Source organism: Clytia hemisphaerica, unplaced genomic scaffold (assembly GCF_902728285.1).
Source record: "Clytia hemisphaerica strain Z4C2 unplaced genomic scaffold, Clytia hemisphaerica genome assembly, whole genome shotgun sequence".
In the NCBI taxonomy this organism is placed as follows: domain Eukaryota; kingdom Metazoa; phylum Cnidaria; class Hydrozoa; order Leptothecata; family Clytiidae; genus Clytia; species Clytia hemisphaerica.
In genome coordinates, this window is record NW_027104247.1 from 1082041 (window position 1) to 1104886 (window position 22846).

Below are 22846 nucleotides of genomic sequence, written 5' to 3' on the forward strand. Positions count from 1 at the left end.
AGTACCCAGTTATAGTAGTGCCTATAGACCAAGAGTAATGCCTAAAAGTCTGGAGCTGTATGTTATGTAGACTAGTAGATAATTGAGTACTGTTGATCTGTGGTAAAGCTGTGCTTGCTTTGTGCTGCTTTGTGCACACTTTGCTAGCATGGTCTAAATCTTTGTTTGAGAAAGTGATTGACAGATTGAAGTTTTTCACCCATGAGGGAGTTTGCAGATGCTCTGCAAGGGAGGCTTTTTTTAACTCAGCCTAATTCTTCAGCCATGCGCATTGTTTTTAAAGATTTTTTTAAATGGTAGCACAGAGATGCGGTAGATCATTTCGATGAAAGTTAGGTGGAATGTTGACAAGGTCCTTGACAAAAAATCTTTTGTTTGATTTCGTTACATCTGACAAATTGGTGTTTTGATTGTTGTTGAAGATTCTATATTCTTTGATCATTCAAGTCAGTAAAGAATTAGACACGAAAATTTTTTATTTAAAAATTAAGCATTCTATATTCTGGTTTTCATGTTTTTACAGCTGTAGAGTTACACTGCTAGGAAACCACAAACCTGTTATGCTTAAAGACAGAGCTCTATTATTTTGCAGTTAGTGTAAAATACAGGTCACAGGTCAGTGTTGACAGGTCAGCTTCAATTACTATGAAACACAAAGAAAATGTTTGAAAAACAGTTGTTAATGTCAAAAATATCATTCCAAAGGTATTTTATTGATTTAGAACTATTTTAAAGCTAAAAATCTACCCACATGCTTACCACGTGATTTTGCGTTTTATGCCGTGTAAAACACGGACTTGTAATACTTGTATCTTATCAGCAATCCAAAAAATATCTGCAATCTGATTGATTAAAAAGAGTACAATATATCTTGTATTTTACATGTAAAAATATAAATTGACGAAAAGATGTTGTTGCATTGTAGCGGTAGAAGCAATCTAATGTCACTTTGCTACAAAAGTGTCCTCCAACACAAAAAGTGCATTTTTTGGGTCACCGCTAAACCAGTTATCAGACATTTGCTCGTACAATATGGAAATATTTCACTCAGTCCGGATTTTCCTTATATTTTCCTCGCCTAAAGGCTCAGAAAATATTGTACGGAAAAATCTCGGAACTGGTAAAATATTTCTCATATTGTACTCGCAACTGTCCAATAACTATTACATATATTACATCTATATCAAAAGTGTAAAAAAATTATATTTTCAATGTTATACGCATGTTACGTAAGTTATATGCAAAGAATAAAGAAATATTGGAATATCTGTCTCACCTTTGCTTTAAACAGCCCCCTAACAGGAAAATAGCTGTTTCACAATCACTATGTCACATCTTGTTTTATATCCTGCATCACCTTGGGTATGATAACAAGAATTGATGAAAATAGCGTCAATGGGATCATATTTTATAAATGTTTCAATATTTTTATCCCCTGCTTTGTATTTTTGATAAAATGACGTCACTATTTTCATCTCTCTTAAACAGCTCTCTTGCAGGGGGGGGTCAAGCAGTTAGTACTTGATGGTACTAAGTGACTGCTAGGGTGGTGTCAAGTAAAAAATATAGGAAAACAGTTAGTACAAATGAATACTAAGTGCTACTTTTTTACCTTTTCTAGAAAAATATTAAAAATAAATACTAAAAGCAATCAGGGAAATTCCCCTCCATAAGAGAAATCAAAGAACCTAAGACATTTAAGTCTTCCCCTTTCGAGTTTGTTTGGTATTACCCTTTAGTTAAACACTATATCAGGGGAATTCCCTAACTATAGATTGATAAATAAAAGAAAAAAGTCAGTTGATTTTCCCTTAATGTTCGTAGGGTAATTCCCTGTACTTAAGAAAAGTTTTGTGTTTAAATGATGTCACACTTATTGGTTTGATATTTGTGTTATTAGTAGAATAGACGCGGTGTTGGAATAAAGCTTGATGTTGTAGTGATAATTTTTAATGAAATGATTATTTTGTCTAATATGCATCTTTTTCTTAGAAATGTTCGAATGTTTTGCTTTTGCCAAACCTCTGTGAGAGTCCGATATTAGGAGTTTATGATATTTGAAAAAAATAAGACAAAGGAAATGGATAAAAATAAAAACGAAAATAAAACCGAAAACAAAAACGAAAATTGAATCTGATTTTGGGAACATGGTTTGACAAAAAGTAAATATCACACTCTCGTTTGATAGGTTTTAAGGGGTGGTCCTTAGTGAATTTCCTTTGAAATCACTTAGTATATTTCACACTAACTGTCAAAGGGTGGTGGTGTGGCCTCTTTCCTCCAAAGAATCACTTAGTAGGCATGATGTCTTGTACTAACTGCTTGACCCCCCCCCTGTCTCTTGGAGTATTTATTGTTTTCAAAATCTGTCAATCTATAACCACTTGCAGCCTCAGCATCCTATTATGCATGAAGAATATTTTATTGTTAATTGGTGTACAAAACCTCATACTTTGAGATAACATCATTATTTACACAACTTAAGTGTCATTTGTTGTCAATATTTGGGGTTGATGATTTGTTGTTTGGGTCTTCTAAATAACATATTTTGATATTACATTTCCATTACATATAATATTTTCAGGAACTTATGTTATGAGTTGTATTTCCAGTCTGTAATTTGTATGACCTGTGACCTGTGTTTTACACTAACCGATTATTTTGTCAAATTTAAAAAATTTCTCTCTTAGTGAAACAAAACCTATACCCCTGATAATGAGATAACAAGAACTATAGTCTAGCTATAGTCTATTCCAAAAATTGATAGCCTGTATATACTTTCTAGAGCACTGCTTATGAGGAAAAAATATATAAAACGATACTCGTTGGAAAGATAATTTAAAGAAGATTTATGTATATAAGGTTTGGAGAATATTTAAAGATGAAGATTTATTTTGAAGTTATGTTTAAAAAAACAGGCTGCCAATTTCTTTTGGAATATATTTTTGGCAATTATTTTATTTTCAAAAGGTCATGAAACTCACCTTCAACTACTTGTTGTGGTTCCTCAAGCCAAACGCTGAACAACTCCAATTTGCTTCCACCATCTCCATTTGCCTAAAAAAATAAAAAGAATTTTTTTTAACACATCGAGGCAGAAGGTCCAATCTAAAAATAAGATTTTTTTGATTTGCTGTAAGATAAGAGATTTGACATTTGAGGTTGGCCCTTTTCTTGTGACGAGAGGAGGCAGCGAATCTTACAGATATTAGTTCTAATAATGAACACCCTAAGTCGTAAAAGAAATGTTTATTTTGGTTTGGTGACACTTGACTACTTTAGTTTCATGATTTTTTATGAATTTAGTAATAATTTACATTCTTATCTTATCCTATCAAAGTTATACACCTATCTTCGTTTTTATTCCTATCCACCGAAAAATGAAAAGAGAATTTAGTAGGAGACAAGAGGGGTGCAAAAGTTGTTTTAAGTCGAACGTTCCTCCTTTTAAGACTAAGAAAACAAGCAAAAACTTTCATTTTTGAAGTAGTTCTCATAAATAAAAGTGGTTATTATCTATTTGCAGCACTTGTTCTTCTTGTTTCAGCTTCCAATCAGAAATGAAGAGTTGATTTCCAATGGTCACTTTTGATAAAGGTATTTATTTTGATCTTATAATTTAGCTCTTTATTTGAGCTTTTCTCATGGATCTTCGTTTCCTATCTTTTATTTATAGACTTACAGATACTGTTTATCTTAAGCTAACCTTTTCAAAATCATTTACCTTAAAACTTCCTTGATTTATTTCAGTTGTACTAGATTCTAGAGATTTTCGCCGAATTTAATTTCGCGGTTCATAGCTCGAAATTCGAAAGTTTACGTAATCCTATTTCTTGGTCGAGAATGTTGTTTGTGGTGTCATAGTTTAAGCCTCTCCGAGGGACTTTGTTTCTGGTATAGATTTCAAGTCAAGTATTGAACCATATAAGTTCCCCATATAATGGGGGATTTTCAAGATTTTTCTTTATTACTTTTAATCATAGAGGTAATAAAAGTTGGATGTAGTAACAACTTTTCTGTAATAGCCGCATTTCAAATTCGATGTTCTGTGCTTATTCTTGCAAGGTTTTCTTATGACATGTTTTATCAACAAAACTGTCATCGCACAATGAACAAATTAAAAATGTAGCATGATTTTATTCAAATTCTCTAGATCTTAAGTAAATTCCCATAAGTGAAAGCAAAATTGATGGCTTTCTCTCAAAATGATCAATGATACAATACAATATAATAGTAGGAGTGGTATCTCCATCTATATTTTTATTACCTCCTTTCTTTAATTGAGGTTATTGTCTCTAATAAGTGTTAATATTTAATGATATGGTACCCTTCGATAGCATGGTTTACAAAATGAATACTGTTAGGTACCTAATAGCCGGGGGGGGGGTTGGAATAAGTGGGGGGTTGGAAAAATCTCAAAACTTAATAAGGGGTGGGGGTTGGAATATTGGAATAAACATGTCCTGGGTGGAAAATTTTTGAAAAGGAGGCTAATACAGCAGAATTAGGACAAAAGAGGGAAACTTTCAAAAACATTTTCCCAAAAATTAATAAGCGGGGGGGGGGTTTGGAATAAGAATGTCCTGGGTGGAAAATTTTCGAAAAATTAATTAGCGGGCTATTAGGTACCCGAGAGTACATGTTTTTGATGAGGACTTAAAACAAGAAAATGAACTTGTCGGTTTATAAGGCTAAAGATCAAATTGCATCAGAACTAACTTCCCACCCCTTGGTCGTACATTGGTTCTCTTTTATAAGAACAATGTTGTAGTGAACAAGAGCCAAAAATGCCAAAAAGAATGAATTTAAGATCAAAGTTGAGCCTCGACTGGCTGACTTACAAAAAGATTAGGGGACAAATTAGTAAAAATAAATAAAAGAGCATAAAAAACGTTAAAACTCGACATTATAAAAAAGAGCGGTAAAAAAAAATCGGATTGAGGCTGAAAGTGCTTAAAATAAGAACAGTCAAGCCTCAGTAAACAAATATTTAATTGTTCTTTCAAGAAAGAGTGTAGTGTGATATGGTTTATGAGAACTGGCAGTTCTTGTTGAGGCTTCGGCTTCAGCTGTTCTAATGTTCTGGCATGTTCTTTTTTAAGGCAAATAATTCCAGAAATTCCAGGCATAGACTTGTTCTTACATTGTTTTTTTCTTCGATGATTTTGAGCCTATTTTATTCTTGTAAAAAAATGTGAGACTATTTTTTTCATAAACTTAAGAAGATAATATATGAAAAACTAGAAAAAGAAGAGTGTAAGCCTCTACTGGCCTCCCTGTATTATAGATTTTGTTTGAAACTGATTTTTACTGCTTTATGAGAGGCAAGCGATATCGATAACATTCGAATAATTTCCTACCTCAATCATTTCAGTTTCCATGCTTAGCTTTTATTGCATAACTTTAAATTAACAGTTTATGCAGAATGTCTACTGAAACAATCCAACTTCCCTACTAGGGCATCAAGCCTTCTCGATCTTTCAAAACTTGACAATTTTTACAAAAATAGAACCGAAAAATAACTCCAAAAACAAAATTTTATAGTATTACGGTTTTTTCAAGACAAAACAACTTTGTTAAATGCTTTGGTTGATTTTATATCAACCTCTAATAGTATTAACAATCAACACATATACACACATTTTAAAAACGCATTCAAGTAGAGCAAACCAGGCTAATATTATTGCATACTACAACAACAAAAAACATATTAATTGATTCTAAGTAATGTCAATCATTTTTGCAAATAGGTAATTATCTCTCATTATGGTAATTACAAGCCAAGTTTTAAAACATCCTCATTGATGATAAAGGGTAAACATATTCCTGTTGAGCGCGTCTAAGAGGGACAAGTTTTATCCCTAGCAACTTAAGTATCTTTTTAGAATCACATTTTGTCATGACCTAAGATTCAACTGCAACTTTTCCTAGTTGAAAAATAAGCTTTGGAAAGTTAGGCAGTTTCGTGAGTAAACACAAGATTTCCATACCTTTAGAAAAAGACCGTTTCCATTCTCATATATCGAGAAGGATAAAAGAAAAAGCAGAAAAATCCCGGAAAAGCCAGGAGAATCGGGAAGGGGAATCGTATGTAGTATCTTTATTAGAATCATATTTGTCATGACCCAGAGGAACGTAAAGAGATGGAAAAACAGTTTCTTGAAAACAATGGAAAAGCGGCTCTTACCCTTAAGGGAGTTTATGTCGAGTTAATAGGTTTCTTTTGTTGTCCCTTTAAAAAATCTACATAATTAGCGTGTTGTGACAAAATTCTTTTGTTTCACGCCTGATTATGTGCAAACTTTTAGGGCTTATATTTTGGGTACACCTCTCCTATACGAAAAGGTAAAAACATATATCTTCTTGCTCAGAATTTCCTAGCAATTCTACTGATATAACGGCATCAAGAGCTCGAGAAAATTATAAGTTCGTCTTGATTTTACTCGATTTCTCGATTTTTTACAAGAATCGATTTAATATCATTGCGTTAAGAATTTCTTTTGCTAAACATTGGTAAAAAATTGCTCCTTATTCTTAAAAATTGAACTAGCAATCGGCGAAAAAGGAAAAACAGGGTGTCTACCCCCCCCCCCCAACCTTGAAAACCTTGAAAACTATCAATTTTCTTGGAAAAACCTTGAAAACCTTGAAAAATCGTTAAAAACCTTGAAAACACTTCTTCCTATTCGATTCATGAATAAGAAGAATTATCATAGCTTTTTTCTTACTATAGCAGTGGCTGGAGTTTAGGTTCTTATCTAGTATGGCACAGTAAGGTATTTCCATCCCTCTACTAGCCTTTCAATGAACTAGGTTTTTTCATCTTTATATTGATTGTCATTGGTTCTCCCAGGTTTTTCCAGTAACTTTGGATTTTGATGAAACCCAGACAAGTGTTAAAAGCTTGAACCCCCAGATGGGTGTTGCCAGTTAGAGGGGGTCTTCCTACCTAAAGGTAGCTCTTTTGAAAAGGTTTGCCTGCGTCACTACAAAGTTGCTTTTACAATGATGGGTCAAAGTCATTGCATTATGTAAAAGGGTCGGACTAAAACTTCTTTAGAATTTCATAAGTGGGTCTGAATTTTAAAATGTATTTTTAAGCAGTGGTGTGGTGGCAGGAGCGCCAGATGGGCCAGGCCCCACCAGCGGAGTCCTTTTCAGAAGGGGCGCCGAAAAATAAGGGGTGCCAAGAAGGATTTTTCAGACGCCCCTATCGAAAGATCGGCAATTAAAAAACCAAAAATGGCGCCCCTTATATCACCTCAAAAACTCAAAATTTTGTTGGCCCGCTTCGCTCGTACACTCTTCTTTGTGTTTATGATTTAGTTTTACTATCATCAAATGTATTTGTAAGCAAATTAAATGTATGAGGGGGTACCAAAAACAAAAAATCTCTAAAAAGGGCCACCCAAGAAAAATATTCCCAACGCGTCACTTTTTTAAGGGAGTTGAAGTGAGGATACTAATTGAGGGAGTGGTCTTCCTACCTTAGAGGGGTTTTCCTGCCTAAGGAGGGGTGGTTTTGACCCCTCTAGAAACTGATGTGTCAGTTCATGTTGGATTATGTCTATCAAATGTATGATGAGGTTTCCGACTCAACTAACAAAAGGGACATTTCTATGGCACTAATTTCTCTACAACCCGGGGCACTCGAGGTAAACCACCTACTATACATGTGGCCCTTAAGGGTCCTTTTTCCAAGCTGCCCAAAGTGCACTGTAAGGGTCGAAATTAGAAAAGAGGCGAACAATTGCACTCAAAAGGTGTAGAGAATTTGACCATATTTTGTCAATACTTTTCAAGAAAATGCACCAAAAGGTCGATTTTTGCCCAAATTTACTCAAATTGGGCTAAGTTTTTCTGCACTATATGGGTTCGACTTTAAAGGCCTTATTTCAGGCCGCACGTATGGTCGTTTTTAAGTCTATTCCCTAGTCTATTAAGTCTTATATAAAAACTGGTTCTGGTGTTAAAAGATGTTAAGTGATGATAAGTTATTTCTGATATCTACTTTAACTTCGAATATTTGTTTTTCACAATGTCTTCTAGTAGTATGTTACAAATCTTAGCTGAATGCCGTGCCAGCTGATTATCAAAAAACCTTGAAAAGTACCAAAAATTTTGGTAGCATACCGCAGTGATTCTAAAAATAGACTTCAAAGTTACTGCTTGTCCGAGCTTTAATCCCATTATCCTTTGCATTAATTGACAATTGACAATACAAAAGTAATAACTTGCACGCATTACGAAACAAGATAAAAAGGATTGTGGGATTGAATTTCGGTCAAATGTTAAAAGTAATGATTACGACGTTTGCATAGCGGTGTGCTATTGGTATCTTTGGTAAAAATTTTGGCATCCTTGATAACGTCATCGCCACCTGATGACGTCATCATTCTTTGAAAATACCGACCAAAGGACCCCTCAACTTTTTTTTCACTTTCAATTTTTTTTATCAAACTTTGCGAGGCAATTCCACATAACCTGTATTTTTAGGGCGCATGATCTATTTTTTGCCACCTTTTGGTATCGTGTATTTAACAGACCGGCCTAAATTTGCCCTTTTTGCCTAAATCAGCCCTAGGATATGTATCCAGGTTGATTGGAAAATTTATTTACTTAGAATATTGACAAGTGATGGGCAAGTGATAGGTATTGATAATATAAGCTTGCAGCCATAATTCAGCAAAACTTCTGGTCAATATCTATCACTGGTGAAAATTTCAAATGTCAAAAGCTCCAGTAGTTCCAGAGTACCGGAAGGTGGTCAACGTGTATTTAACAGACCCGTCTGCAAAACTCATGGGAACGAATTTCTTCTGTTACTAGTCTCTTTAATTTGAGAAATCAGCCTCCAGGAACAAATTTCAGTCAAATCGAACGAGTTATTCAGTCAATACATGATTTAGTACGAGTTTACATTCTGGTCTGTAAAATACCAACTAGACAGGTTGCCAAACAAAAATTTCGCAGATCATCTTCAATTATCCTGGTCAAAATTTCAAGGTTATAGTACTTGTCAATCTTTAGATTTTATGAGCCCCTCTCCTTCAAGATAAAAACTTAGAAAAGATGCTTGAAGGGTTAGGTTTTCTTGTTTTCAAGCGACTTTTAAATCTAAAATCCAACCTCGTTCCCTTTATTATCAGCTTTTTCTATGATTACTGTGATAGTGCTAGATAATAGGGTATTCTCTGGCGTCTATCAGTAAAAGTAAATAAAGTCTGGAATACACGGGAACGAGTTTGTCCATAACCTTCACCTTTTGGAGGGTTGGTTCGAACACATCTTCGCTTTGTTGTTTCTGATTGGTCAGCTCCTCATCACGTGGTTCATCTACATGTTGATAAATAACAATGTTGGAACTGTATTTGCGATTCCTCATTTTCCAGGGAGTGATGCGGTGTTTTCAAAGCTGTAAACGGTTTCTTGGCCGGATTGCTTCAAATTGTTTCATTTAATATTGTTTCTCTTCTATTTTTAATCGTCGTTTGTTGTTTTTTGTTTTTCGGACGTGTTTTCTTTTTTCTTATATAAAAGCTAGAAGAAATAAAGGTCTATACCGTAAATCACCGATCAAGCGCCCCGCTCGAATAAGCGCCCCCCATTTAGTTAAAATAATTTTATAAGCGCCCCGCTCGAATAAGCGCCCCCCCCCCTTTGAATAAGCACCCCCCTCCAGGGAGGGGCGCTTATTTGAATTGGTGGCCTAGGCTAATTTCCGGGATAAGAATTTCTCTTCAGATGATTAACAGTCGAAAAAAATTGGAACAAAAATAAAAATCAAGGTCTTTTAGCTTTCTTTTTTTTCTGTTTCTTATTGGATTTTTCTTTTATTCATCCTTTTTTGAAGTTAAGTTTAAGCAGATTCCGAATTTGTTGATATACGAATTTCTGAAATAAAAAAATAAGCGCCCCGCTTGAATAAGTGCCCCGCTTGAAAAATTAAATAAGCGCCCGGGTGCTTAATCGGAGATTTACGGTAGAGGTTGTTTGTGTTTTGTTAAGTTACGTAACTTCCACCATTATGGAAGCAAACGTCCAGTTACGTAAGAGATCGACTCGAAAGATTCGAACGTTTGTTTCCATAATGGCGGGAATTACGTAACTTTTCTTTTCACTATAAGAAATAAACTTCATTCATTTCAACTTTGTTACTAATTCTTAGTTCTTAAAATAATTTTTTCCAAGGTTTGTCTCTTTTTTTATTGTTCAATTTTACGACCTCGATCGATTCCGTCAGCGTAGAAAATTGTTTTCTATTGGCAAAATATTTGGTTATACCGGTGCATACCAGTGCATAAGTACACCCCATGCATGTTACAGACCCGGTGGGACCCCCGCCCAATTAATTGGGAAGTTTGTGTAAGATTTCGTTCCCTGTTGAAATAACACCCCACGACTTCCCATCCCAGTGGGAAATTGACTTTGATCTCACCCCCATTAGAGATTCAACGGAAAAAATTCCACTTTGAAACAATCACTATTGGATATTTCGAGGTGAGAACAAAATAATTTCATCCCCATTGGGATTTCGATGAAGAATTTTATTTCCACTGTGGGAAAAATTCCAATAGAGCTGTGTGACAGGGTATGAGTGTGGATGAGAGGAGTTTTCCCGAGTCAGGGTAATATACGTATTTTTACAAGAGCAAACTTTATAAGAACATAGGGTTTCGATGGCCAAAATATTAAGAACAAGTTAGAGATATTTTACAGACTCTAAAACACCCAATTTCTCAGGAAACTGGAAAAAAATACTCACAAAAATAGTAAAATCTAGAAACATTACGAACATTCTTAGGCTTAAAACTCAAAAAGGTTAAGAAGATCCAAAGGCTTCAAAACTTTTTTCGATGTTCTTATAAAAAACGTGTGTCTTTCCCACTTTATACCATTTGGTCACCAGCAATGCCTTCTAACTTATTTCTTAAACTCTCGGATCAACTTTCCAAAATATTGTGCTTCCCTATCTTACTGATGTCTGATAAATTCATAATTTTTGACAAGCTTCTTTAAATTAAAGTTAAAAGCGTCATAAAAGCAAATGAGACGTTGCACTTTGGAATGGAAAATAACAGTTCGGGTTGCTTATCAGAGATTTAGAAACCACACTTCTGAAAGTCATATATCTGAAACTTTGCAAGGAATGTCTAGCGAAAATAAACTTCTGCTTCAGAGTTTGTAAGGAGGATTTATAAAAGGATCTGTAGTTTCTACAAATTTACTTCTGTACTGCCAGATATTTCAAAGTAGACCCGACCTCAACTTTTTGTACCAATTAATTTATAATTTTATATGAGAAGGCAATGTCCAATTTTGACGAACAAAAAATTGAAAATGATCCCAAAGACAAAGCCTGGGAGTCCCTAAAAGTCAAGAACCACCCAACCTTGCCTGCGATTAATAGTTCTAATGCCGAAAAGCCTATAAGTGATTGAAACGTACTAACTTGACCTTACAAAAACAAACAAAAAACGCAAAATTTCAGTTTTTATCTCGCGAAAAATTACTTTAAGGGAATAAATTTTGGCGGGAAGAAAATTTGGTGGATCTGGTCAAATTCCGCCAAGTTAAGTTCCTGTCATCCGCCAAATAAAATTCCCTCCAAATTTAAATTGTTGTATTTATTCCTCCAAATGTGTGCTATGTCAGGCCTTAAAATAGGTTTTTTCTTATCTAATGGCGTTTTCCGGACAAAAATGTCCTTCATACGGCAGATCAAATTCCAGCCAAATTTGATTTCTAAAGCCATCCGCCAAATTAAATTCATCCTGAAAATTTTCGGCCATCTGCCAAATTAAATTCACCCTGAAAATTTTCGGCCATCCGCCAAATTAAATTCACCCTGAAAATTTTCGGCCATCCGCCAAATTAAATTCACCCTGAAAAAGCTTTTTCGGCCATCCACCAAATTAAATTCACCCTGAAAATTTTCGGCCATCCGCCAAATTAAATTCCCACCAGAATTTCTTCCCTTAACCTTCACCTGTCATTTTGCTTAAGTTTATGAAGATCAAAAATCTTTAAAAGTTTAAAAAATTTAATTAAGCATGAAATTATAAGATCTAATTCACAAATTCAGCAAAACTAAACATTTGGAAAAAGGATTTGAACTATAGAGAAGACATTAAATTTTGTAGCAATGCAGCTACACAAAAATGATAACCACCCTCAACACAAAGCTGAAGTAACCACATGATCGTCAATTTTTTCAGTCTATAATTTGATAAACATCAACTTTCCACATTTTAACAAGCTTACTCTGTTGAGTTTCGATTGCTGATATAATGTTTTTATATTCGTGAGGTAAAATAAATCATGAATGATTTTATTCCCTTGATAGCATTTCACACACTTTTTTATAAGAACCAGTAAATTTTGAATCAGGCTGGACAGTTTCCTATGGTTTGAAACTAATTATGTGTTCTTACGATGTCCTTAGTAAGCTCTTTACTTAAAATATATTAGTAATTTCTGAAATCTGAGACTCAGATTGTTCTTAATTTGTTCTTTTAGGTTTTGGCCAATTTTCATCATCGTGTTCTTATAAAGTTGTTCTTATATAAAAAAGCGTGTATATGATTTTTGTTTGATTTATAATTCGTCTGTTTAACCACTAATGATAAAATTGATAACTATTTATAAACCTTTTTATTAACTAATTAAATTTATTACCAAAGGGATCATCTCGAGATGTTTTTTAATGGTAATTTTCAAGCGTGTTTATCTGAATTTCAGCTAAATACACCTTTTCTACCGTAGTCGTCAATTTCCGCGCGGGCATTTTTTTGTCCGCTTTATCCCACTAAAACCATCTCAGTCCTTTTTTCGCACTTATAGACAATAGAAAAATGTGTCAAAAAAAGATTGGATCGAGTTTAGGGGGACAATTAAATACGTAAGTGGCACGCGCCTGACCTCGCGACTGCGGTTGAAAAGGTGTATGAAAAGTATACCTATTTCAGTGATAAAAGCTGGAGATTTCAAGAGCCAAAGAATCTAGCTCTGACTCTTATCTGCTATACTGTTGGTGAGAGAACCAGATCAAGTCATTAGGCGTTTTACGCCTAATTGCGTTCTCGAGATTTCTAAATCAATCAAAATGCGAGCACAGAAAACTGTGTTAGGTCTCTCCTGGCGATAAAACCCGTTGCTGAGGCAATCGTCACCATAAAAATCAGAATAATTGGATTCGAAAAACATGTTTCCGGGCTATGATTTCAACTGCTATCTCAAAACTTAAATACATAGAGGTTCTTTATCCATTTCTGGCTTATTTGGCATATCATGAAAAACAAAATGCTAAAATTCCACTTTGTTCTTGGGCTATTGTACAAATACTTTATGAAAAGATCTAATTCCAACATATTTGTTGACATTAAAGGGGCTTGTTTGTTTTTATTAAAAATTTATTTGGCACTCATCCATGTAGAAACTTTCTTTCGACACGCTTAAGCTCTGAAGGTCAGGAAAATTTCCAATGTCTAGAAGGTTTTAGTTGCAGAATTTCACTTGAACCTCAGTCCTTGTCTTCTTTAAATAAGAATTAAGATGTTTTCTTATACACTAGAACTTCCCTTGGCCGCGCAATAGATTTTGCAGTGGGAGGTCTGAACCTCAGTCCTTGTCTTCGGGAATCATCTTGTACAACTGCACTACAACTGTACTTTTTTAGAGACCAAACGGGGATGCGGCACATTAAAGACTAGAGTTAGACTATGTTATAGTCTAAGACGAATCACTATCTAAGAAAAAATCCCAAAGCCGAAGAAAATTCGCAAATGGGTTTGTTTTTTTGCCGAGAATAGTTTACAGTCGGTAGGTAGAGTTGCAAGTCGTTTCTTCGAAACTCTCCCGCCGATTTTCCCCGTATACCGCCATAACGCCATACCGCCATATTTTCCCGCCTTTACTATCACTGTGTAACGGACGATAACATCGTCTTATTAAAGACCGCCTATCATTCTTCTCATACAACCGGTGGGATTTTATCAGCCGGTGGGGACAAAAATACAGACCAAAACTCGATAGGGATTGATATTCCCATGTGTTTTTATGGCTGGGGATTTGAATTCCATTGTTTTCGAGCCAGTTGGGATGGGAAAAATAGCACAGTATTTTGCAGTTGGGATTGCTTATCTGATTATTTTCAGCGGGGAAAAAAATCAGAGTATGATCTTCCACTGGAGACGATATTTTTCTGTGGGAATGATTAAAAGCGGGTCCGTGAGAAGGGGGTGGGTTCTCATTATGAAAAATTGACCTACTTTCTTTAGAACTTTATCGTGAAAAGCGAGCCAGTGCGGCATCGATATATCATATAATTATTATTTTTAAGATATCTCAGGTAGGTCGAATCTCATCGTATGTTCTATAATAAAGTCCAAAATATTTGAAGCTTTCGGGTATTTATTATAGCTTTATCCCAGAGGGGGTACTAAGGTTTGCGAGGTGAGGGGTATATATTTGAGCCAAAAATCGAAAATCGACCCTTAAAGAGAGGAAAAATTGGTGTTTTTAAGACCCTTAGAGATACTTTTCTCAAAATTTTTGTCGATTTCCACTCGATTTTTGTCCAGACTTTGGAAAATCAAGACATCTCAAAGGAGAGAAGAAATATCGATTTTCATTTCTTAAATTTTAGACCCTTACCGAGACTTTTCAATGGTTTTTGTACCCCTTTGAGAGACATTCGAGGGTTTGAAAAAGGGACCCTTATGGCTCGAACATACCCGGCACCCATTTTGCCTAAGTACCCCCCCCCCGGGCTTTATCCTTTTGGATTTTAAGCCTAAAATACTTCTCATTCTGTTCGTATTACGAGCAAAATGTAGATTGATTCGAGAGGCTCGTTGTTCTTGTGAAATTCTGCTGCTTACTAAAAAAGAGTGCTCTAAATAAAAGTTATTCCATTTCGAAATTGCGTGTATTTTAGAGGTAGGTGAAGGTATATTTTCAAATCTCATTACGAAATACAATTATTTCTATCCGTAAAAAAGTTCGGTGGGTTCTATATTACAATATAATTATGTAAGGTTTTGGCTTCGATCCAAGACTCTTGATATAAAGCACTCTTTCTGTCAGTAAAATTGTTCTTTTGGAAGAGTACAAAATATCAAAACAAAACTGTTTTGGTTGATGACAGACGTTGGTACTGTAAACAAAAACACGGAGTAATGAAAACATGGATTTGTTTTTCTTAGGAGAAATAAACACCTACCATGCCAAATAACGCTAATTATTATTTTGAAAACACAAGATCATTCTTACGGGATATTTATATGTAGCCTTTCAAGGGGACCCTTGTTTATTCCCCGGGGGCACTATATCTGAAAACTACTTTGCAATTTCTCTCATTTTGACCTTACTGTTTACCCTGCCAAATAACGCTATTATTATTTTGTAAACACAAGATCATTCTTACGAGATATTTATATATGGCTTTACAAGGGGACGCTTGTTTATCCCGGGATAGGGGCACTGGACCTGAAAACTGCTTTGCACTGCACTTTCTCTCATTTTGAATCTTACAGTTTACTTTGGAAAGTTTGGAAAACGTACCCTTACACTGCATTTTCTCTTCAGATTTTTCAAATATTACACCCTTAGAACGCACTTTTTCTCATTTTTGCTCATTTCGACGCTTACAGTTTGGGAAGTCTGGAAAACGTACCCTTACACTGCATTTTCTCTCATTTTCAGATTTTTCAAATATTACACCCTTAGAACGCACTTTTTCTCATTTTTGTACATTTCGACCCTTACAGTTTGGGAAGACTGGAAAACGTACCCGTAATGGCCGTACGTACGGTGGGTCGCTTATCTTGAATGTTCGGGGGACTGGGAATTACTATAAAATCCACGGCTTTAAAAAGAATCAATCAGTTTTCCTAAGGGACACCGATGTCTCTTTGACCAGGTGAGACGAGCCAGTGTAAAGGATTTTTTTTTCAGGGGTGAAAAGTTATTCTATAGCTTCAAGGAGGTAAAATACTGGTTTTCGTTCGTCCATCCTCACTTTGAGGTAACAAAAGTAATTATCCAATGGTTTTTTTTTGCAAGTTTTGCCATTTTCAAGGAGGTACTCATTTTGAGAATGTTTTGACTTGAAAAGGTTTCTTCACTCCCCTGTATAGATATTAAATGGAATAAACCATTACAGGTTTTTTTACGCTCTTTCTTCTATTTGATTTCCAGACCACTTTTCCTTTACCACAAGACACAGGAACGACTCCTATCATTTCGCTACCGATTAAAGTGTCATCACTTTGTAACTTTAATCTTGGTTTCAAATGCGCGTTCACATCCCAGTTAAGAACTTGACCTTTTATTCAGAGGCGTGAGAAGGGGTGGGGGACAGGGAGGCAAGGGTCACTATCGATTTTTTGCTCAGACGGTGTAAAATAATGGGGTGGTATTGGTCGCTGCACTCTACGATGAGCTTTAGATTCTGAACATTTCAGTATATTGAATATTAAAATCGAGCGATATATAATACTAGTTGCACTTAACGTATTGATTATTAGTAACGCCTGTGTCACAGACCCGGTGGGACCCACCCACAAGAAATGGCTAAAATACCCTACGATTTAATCCCCACTGAGAAAAAGGTAAATATAGTCTAAAATCAGGCTATTTAGAGCAAAATAAAGGGCCTTCTCTTTGACAACTGAAAATATTCTTAAAAATTAATAAACGGGGGGGGGGTGCCCTAATAAGGTCCAGGGCGTTGGGGGTTGGAAGACTTTCGAAAAATTAACAATTGGGGGGCGTTTTATTTGGAACCTAAAGGTAACCTCTCAGTGTTTTCTTTTAAGATGCATTTCATAAAAAGAAGGCGTTGTCTTGTTTAATGATTGAAAACGACGGAATGACGTCATAGAAAAGGAGTTAATTTCCAGTTCTCAATTCAAATCAAATCACCATTGGAGGTCCTTCAACACATACCGCAGTTAATGAAATTTATTTTGATGTGTATGTAATATGAACTAATGCTCAAGTGGGCTTGAAAAATTCAAGTAGGCACGTTGGATTTTTATTAAGAAAATGCCATAAAAAACCCTTGAAATTTTCAAATGTTCTTAGCTTTTTTGGATTTTAACCTGAAAATGGTTTTTAGATAGGAATTAGTATTATTATTATTCGTAAAATATGTTACACGACGGTAAAAACACCAAAATACTGTCATCTGTTTAGGTGAGCAAAGGCGATATAGAGCCGCGTACATCAACTATCGACTTTGTTTTGTCATTTCACTTACCGTCGCCCTCGATATCCTGTGATACATAAACTCAGTAATGGGATCGAACCCAGAACCTTTTGCACCGAATGCTCTTACTTTTACTACGATCACTAATCCTCTATAAATGGTTTACCGAAAAGCAAGAAAGAAGTGCCACCATCTATTCCAAAACTGATGTTTTCTTAAATATTTGAATGTTATAAAGAACAGAACCTTTAAATATGCTTTTATATTTTGGTGTCGAATAGTTTGTTCTTATATTTTTTGTTCTTGTTAGACAAGCTGTTTACTTAGAGAACTTTATTTCCTCTCAGAGAAGTCAAGTGAACGAGGAAAATGTCTGTCAACGCTTTATTGTTAAAATCTAATTTTCGGAAAAGGTAGATTTTAAAGCGTCAATAAAGTTTTTAAAAGCTGATGTTTTTATATCAGAGATTTTATATGATGCAAGCCTTCTGTCGTCATTATCTCCAAATTGGAAACCTGTGTGTGGGGTCTAATTAGGCGTCTTGTCATCATTGAAGGCGAGGGGCTCCGTTAGAAAATTCGCTTTTATTTGGTTCGAATTTTTGCTATGCATGAACCTTGGAACTAAGTCTTTGCATTGAAATCCCCACTTAAAGTTTAAGACCTATCCTAAATACTTTATTGTTAAAAGCTAATAATTATGACGTATTAATTCAATTTATTTTTCAGATGATATTGTTGAGCGCAAGATCCCTTGTTAAGAAAGGGGGTTTTGTTTATTGTTGGCAATTTGCAGCTCCGGAAACAAACCAGCTTGGTATGGAAATAATGAAGGAATGTATTGTTGGATTTCATGGGGTAAATGAATCTGGTCCTACAAGAATGTACTGGCTGCATTATGTTGAGTTAAAATGATGAAGAAGATATTTGAAGGTTGAAAGAAGATTGGATGTATCAAGAACTTTGAGTACCATATCACTAAAGAAGGTACCCCATTTCTCATTTTCACATTCAAGTATAATGGACAGTAGCTTTTTGGAACCCCTATTATTCGAATCTTTATTTAATTCGAATAAATTTACAGTTTCCCGTCAAAAAAATAACTCTCATAAAATGCTCGAATAATTCTTTAATTCAAACAATCAAAACTTCTCCTTCGTTCTCATTATTATACAATACTTGTGTCCCTAAAAAAACTTATTAGAACAATTCTATGAGAACAACGAGGCTTAAGGTCTTCACAAAATATGGACAATTTAAGAACAACGCAGATGCTTGAGGTCAAAGAAATAAAGTCGTGCATAAAGCCAAAAATACCTCAATTTTTCTCTAAAAATAAGAACATGATAATAACAATGATTTAAAGCTAGAAAGAACAAAAGAATTAAAAACAACCGATTCTAAATCAAAATTTTCTGCTTCTTACAAAAAAGATGTTTGAAAGCATTTTTCAAATTTTAACCCACATCAAAAAGAAAAAACAACTTCAAGACCAAAACAATTTCTTGATCGTCGTGATTGGATTCTTTTTTTTGATGACGTCATAACTCTTGATGACGTCATCACAACATCATACTTAAGTCTTTTTTTATTTTCGTTTCTTTTATCGCCTTTTTGTCACGCCTAAAGGTACATTGTTCTATTTAAATGGCAAGGTTAGTTTCAAATTTGATTTATTTACTTTTCGGACCTTTTGGATTGAACCCGAACGGAATTAGGTAAGTAACAATGATGACAGCTTTATTGCTATGTTTTCTGTGCATCGTGGTATCTGTGTCTCGCGTGCACAGAACCAGCGGTGTCTGGACAGCGTTAAGCGTTCCAACTTGAAAAGGAGGAATTCCTACTTCGTAAGGAGTTAGGACCTATTCCCCTGATATCATATCATTATTGCTATTTTTCTTCCAAATATATACGCCCTGTAAAGTGGACAAATGTTCAATGGCGGATTTAATCCAAGATTATCAATGTAAGTCGGGATCAACCTGAACATTTTTATAACAATTTCTACCAACTTCAATTAAGTTACAACCCACTCATGTGGTTCGACCTACGGCATGTGGTAGGTTTTTCGAGACCCTCAAAATGCACTGTAAGAGTGTACTTTTGATAGAGTGTACTACAAGGGTCTCCTTTTAGCTAGATACACTGTAAGGGTGTGTTTGGGGACTGCTGAATTGCAAGCCTGGCAGTAAAAATCTGATGTATCGTTATAGTTTTGATTGAAAACAATTGTGATCGACCGCCGGAGGCGGTTTCTTTCATAGTGGTACGCTAATCTCGTTTTGCCTTGGCTCATTACTTTGTCTACCATCTACTTACCATTTACTTTGAGTTTTTCAGCCTTAAATGTCAATATTAATTAAAATGGAAACATGTACTTCTGAGGTTCAGATTCTTCTTAATTTGTTCTTAGGTTTTGGCCAAATTTCAGCCTCGTATTCTTATGAAATTGTTCTTATAAAAAACGTGTAAGACAAGGTACGGATGTCACTCTAAGTAGACTGTAAATCACTCCCTTGACACATTTGTTAGCATTTGAAAGAATTTTGTCTCAGATGAGAGGTCACTCTTAACAAAAATTACTGTAGGGCTAAGATCATTCCTTTTGAACGCAAATTCAACTGTATGTGTTCGTTTTGCTGCGGTAGCACCTCAATGAGAGTTATGGCTAGTCTAAAATGTACTGGAGATGACATGTAGGCTTTAATAATGTGCGCGCGCTCTTTCGCGAGCGTGATGCGTGATGGAAGGCGGTCGTTTCAGTGTGGTTTACATACACACTGTGACCTAGTTTATTTTGCACATTGTGTCGACATATCAGGCTCATTTTCAGGTGGCTTCAGCAAAATGATATATGGAATCAAACTACACTGTAAATCTCAGAAACTGCACTGTTTTGGCCGCACATGCTGTCGTTTAGAAATCGAGTGCCCCCTGCGGGGACCTTTTCTACGCATGGAGAACAAATCTTCACTCAAGGTTTGAACATCAAAGATTTTTGAAGCCTTCGGATGTATAGATGAGTTGAGTTTTAAGCCTAAAAATGTTCTTTAAAATGTTCTTCTTATTTTCACCATTTTGTGAGTATTTTTAATGCGATCGAAATTGGGAATTTTTAAACCCGCGAAGCCTTGAAATCTTCTTGGGCGTCGAATCCTTATGTTCTTGTATAGTCTATTCTTTAAAAAATAACTTTTCGATTCAGTTCGATTCTTTTAGCATCGGCTCTCGTTATTGAAAGCTTATATTCATCTTGCCAGAAACAACATCAAATTATTTTTAACCTGCTATTTAAGAGGGCCTAAGAGGTCATGATAAAACTACTGCAACACAAAACTCTGTGATAATAAAGGTTTTTGAGTTTCAACCCTAGAAATGTTCTTAAATTGTTCTGATTTTCACAATTTTTTGAGTAGTTCCAGATTCCGCAAAGCCTTAAGGACATGTTTTTTAATTGTTTCGTTTTTGGCATTTTCAAAAAAGCTAAGTTTTGATTGGGGTAACTTGGAGGTCCGAAATTTTCACAGGATGTTAGTAGTGATGATAGGACCCCAAAAAGTTCTTTTCCCAAAATTCTAGCTGTTGTAGGGGCCAGTTAGGAGCAAATTTTAGCATTTGTATGTGTTTCGGAAAATGATCTAAATCAGAGCTAAAAACCCAGGAAGTTGTCTATCTGACCAATGATTCTCATAGAGGGATGGCAACTAAAGCAGCCTATTGTTAAAAGGCCCACATTTTCCTATTGTGGGGCCCTTTTTAGAGCACTTTTTTAGCACCTATTTCCCCATTGACAATAAGTGCCAAAACACCAAAGTAAAAGGCTTGATTGGGTATAAGACTTCCATAACTTCTTTTGAAATAGTTGAATAATCAAGTTATTAACACCAATATAACACTTGAGCTGTTAAAGGTCCCGTTTGGAGCTAAATTTCGCATCTTTCCACTAAAAATACTGCAGCAGAATTACTAGTATGTTTCTAAACACCTAATTAAAAGGCTGGAGTGGGTGTAAAACCTTCATAACTTCCTTTGAAGTAGTTTAATAATAAAGTTATTAACACCAATAAAACATTTGAGCTGTTAAAGGGCCCGTTTGGAGCTAAATTTAGCATTTTCCACTGGAAATACTGCAATTTATTCTGCTTCTCTTACTAATATTAACTTTACACCTAGTCTAAATTTTGCTAAATTCAGCTCATTTCGAGACCTAGGAACATAAATTAACCTCATGAAGTTCTGTTCAATTGTGTATCAAACATTAATGATAACTTATTTGATGTTCAAAACCTTTTCAGGGTCCAGAATCGAGCAAATATTTAACATTTTCCGTTAAAATGCTAAAATACTGCTCGTTTTTGGTCCATTTAACTATGACAAAGATCACAGAAAATACTTTTTAAGCTTCGTGGATGATCCAAGCATCAAATAGCGCCTAAATGAGCTATGAAATAACAATAACCTTCGGGTTTTCAAACTTTAGCATAAAGACATGGCCTTCAAGAACTCTAAGTCCAGTCAATGCTAAATTTTTGCTCATAAAAGGACCCTGGAATGCTTTATATCGGCCAAATTTGGTTTTTCTATCTTTTTGAATGCCTCAAGTATGCATAATATCAATATCATAGTTCTTTTGTGTTTATCTTAACTGTGCTGGTCCTAAGCTTTGTGCTCTTACAGAGTTTTTTCATATAAAAAGAAATATGTAGCCCTAAACTTTTTTTGAGACTTTGTTATTCTAATTTTTCAGCATTTCGAGCCCTACTGTATTGTTCTTATTGTGTACTTATTTTTTGAACAGTCTTCGGATCTTTCTTGCTTAAAATTTGATTATTTTAGGCTGAGAGTTGTTCTTAAAGTTGTTCTCATTTTTGGCTGTGTTTATATTGAGCCTCATTATTCTTATGGAAGAAAGAAGAGTGTACAAGTTTTTTTATAAGAACATTCAAAGCCTTCGGATGTTCTCAACTTTTTGAGTTTTAAGCCTAAAAATGTTCTTAACATGTTCTTACTTTCACCGTGTTTTGAGCATTTTGTCAATTTTCCTAAGAAGTTGAGTGTTTTTAGAGTCTGCAAAGAGTTAAAATGTGCTTAACTTGATCTTAACAATCAACATTTTGGCCATCGAAGCCCAGATGTTCTTGTTTGCTCTTATAAAAAAAACGTGTATATATTATGAGAAAACTCTAATTCGGCACAACTCTTCTATTTTTGCATGTTCTAAATATTGTTTATGGAATTCAGTTTAAATGACAGTTTACTATAAATTAAGGCTGGGCTTAGATTTTTTGAGAATCAGTCAAGCGCCGCCTTACCGAATGAAATGGGCCGTCAAATTTGCTCACAAATATTATAAACAAATAGCTAATTTTCGCTTTTCTTTTTCAATAAAGTTTATAAGTTCTTAAAACTAGTCATTCAGTTTCGGAATAATTCACAAATTGGGTTTGTTTTGCAATGCTTTAATATTATATTTTACAACTTATTTTAGAGCCTCGGTAAGTGAAAGTTAATTTTTCAATGCTTATATTTTACAAATTATTTTACAGCCTTAGTGGTCTTAGTGAGTTAAAGGTTTTGTTTTTGAATAAGAGTGATATCGTTTGCTTACTCATCAATTTTAATTTACATGCT

The 22846-nt window shown here is 34.9% G+C and overlaps 2 protein-coding genes across 8 annotated transcripts in view; one reads left to right on the forward strand and one right to left on the reverse strand.

The window, feature by feature from the left end:
- Positions 1-9548, reverse strand: part of LOC136816369 (neuroblast differentiation-associated protein AHNAK-like) — a 111310-nt gene extending 101762 nt beyond the window's left edge. For 5 of the 7 annotated variants that reach the window (XM_067072693.1, XM_067072697.1, XM_067072694.1 and 2 more), the window contains exons 1-2: positions 9263-9548; positions 2985-3057 (exon numbers count right to left, since the gene is read on the reverse strand). In XM_067072693.1, the coding sequence (XP_066928794.1) occupies positions 2985-3057; positions 9263-9385 (196 nt within the window). In that variant the 5' untranslated portion in view covers positions 9386-9548. Of the gene's footprint in view, positions 1-2984; positions 3058-5360; positions 5692-9262 lie in introns of those variants that run through there. The other 2 variants (XM_067072696.1, XM_067072695.1) reach the window with 2 other exon arrangements.
- LOC136816371 (uncharacterized) overlaps positions 1-22846 on the forward strand; it is an 86228-nt gene that overhangs the window by 2521 nt on the left and 60861 nt on the right. Inside the window, exons 2-3 of the mRNA XM_067072699.1 lie at positions 3548-3597; positions 17942-18199. The gene's annotated coding sequence lies outside the window, so the exon portion shown is untranslated. The remainder of the gene's footprint in view (positions 1-3547; positions 3598-17941; positions 18200-22846) is intronic.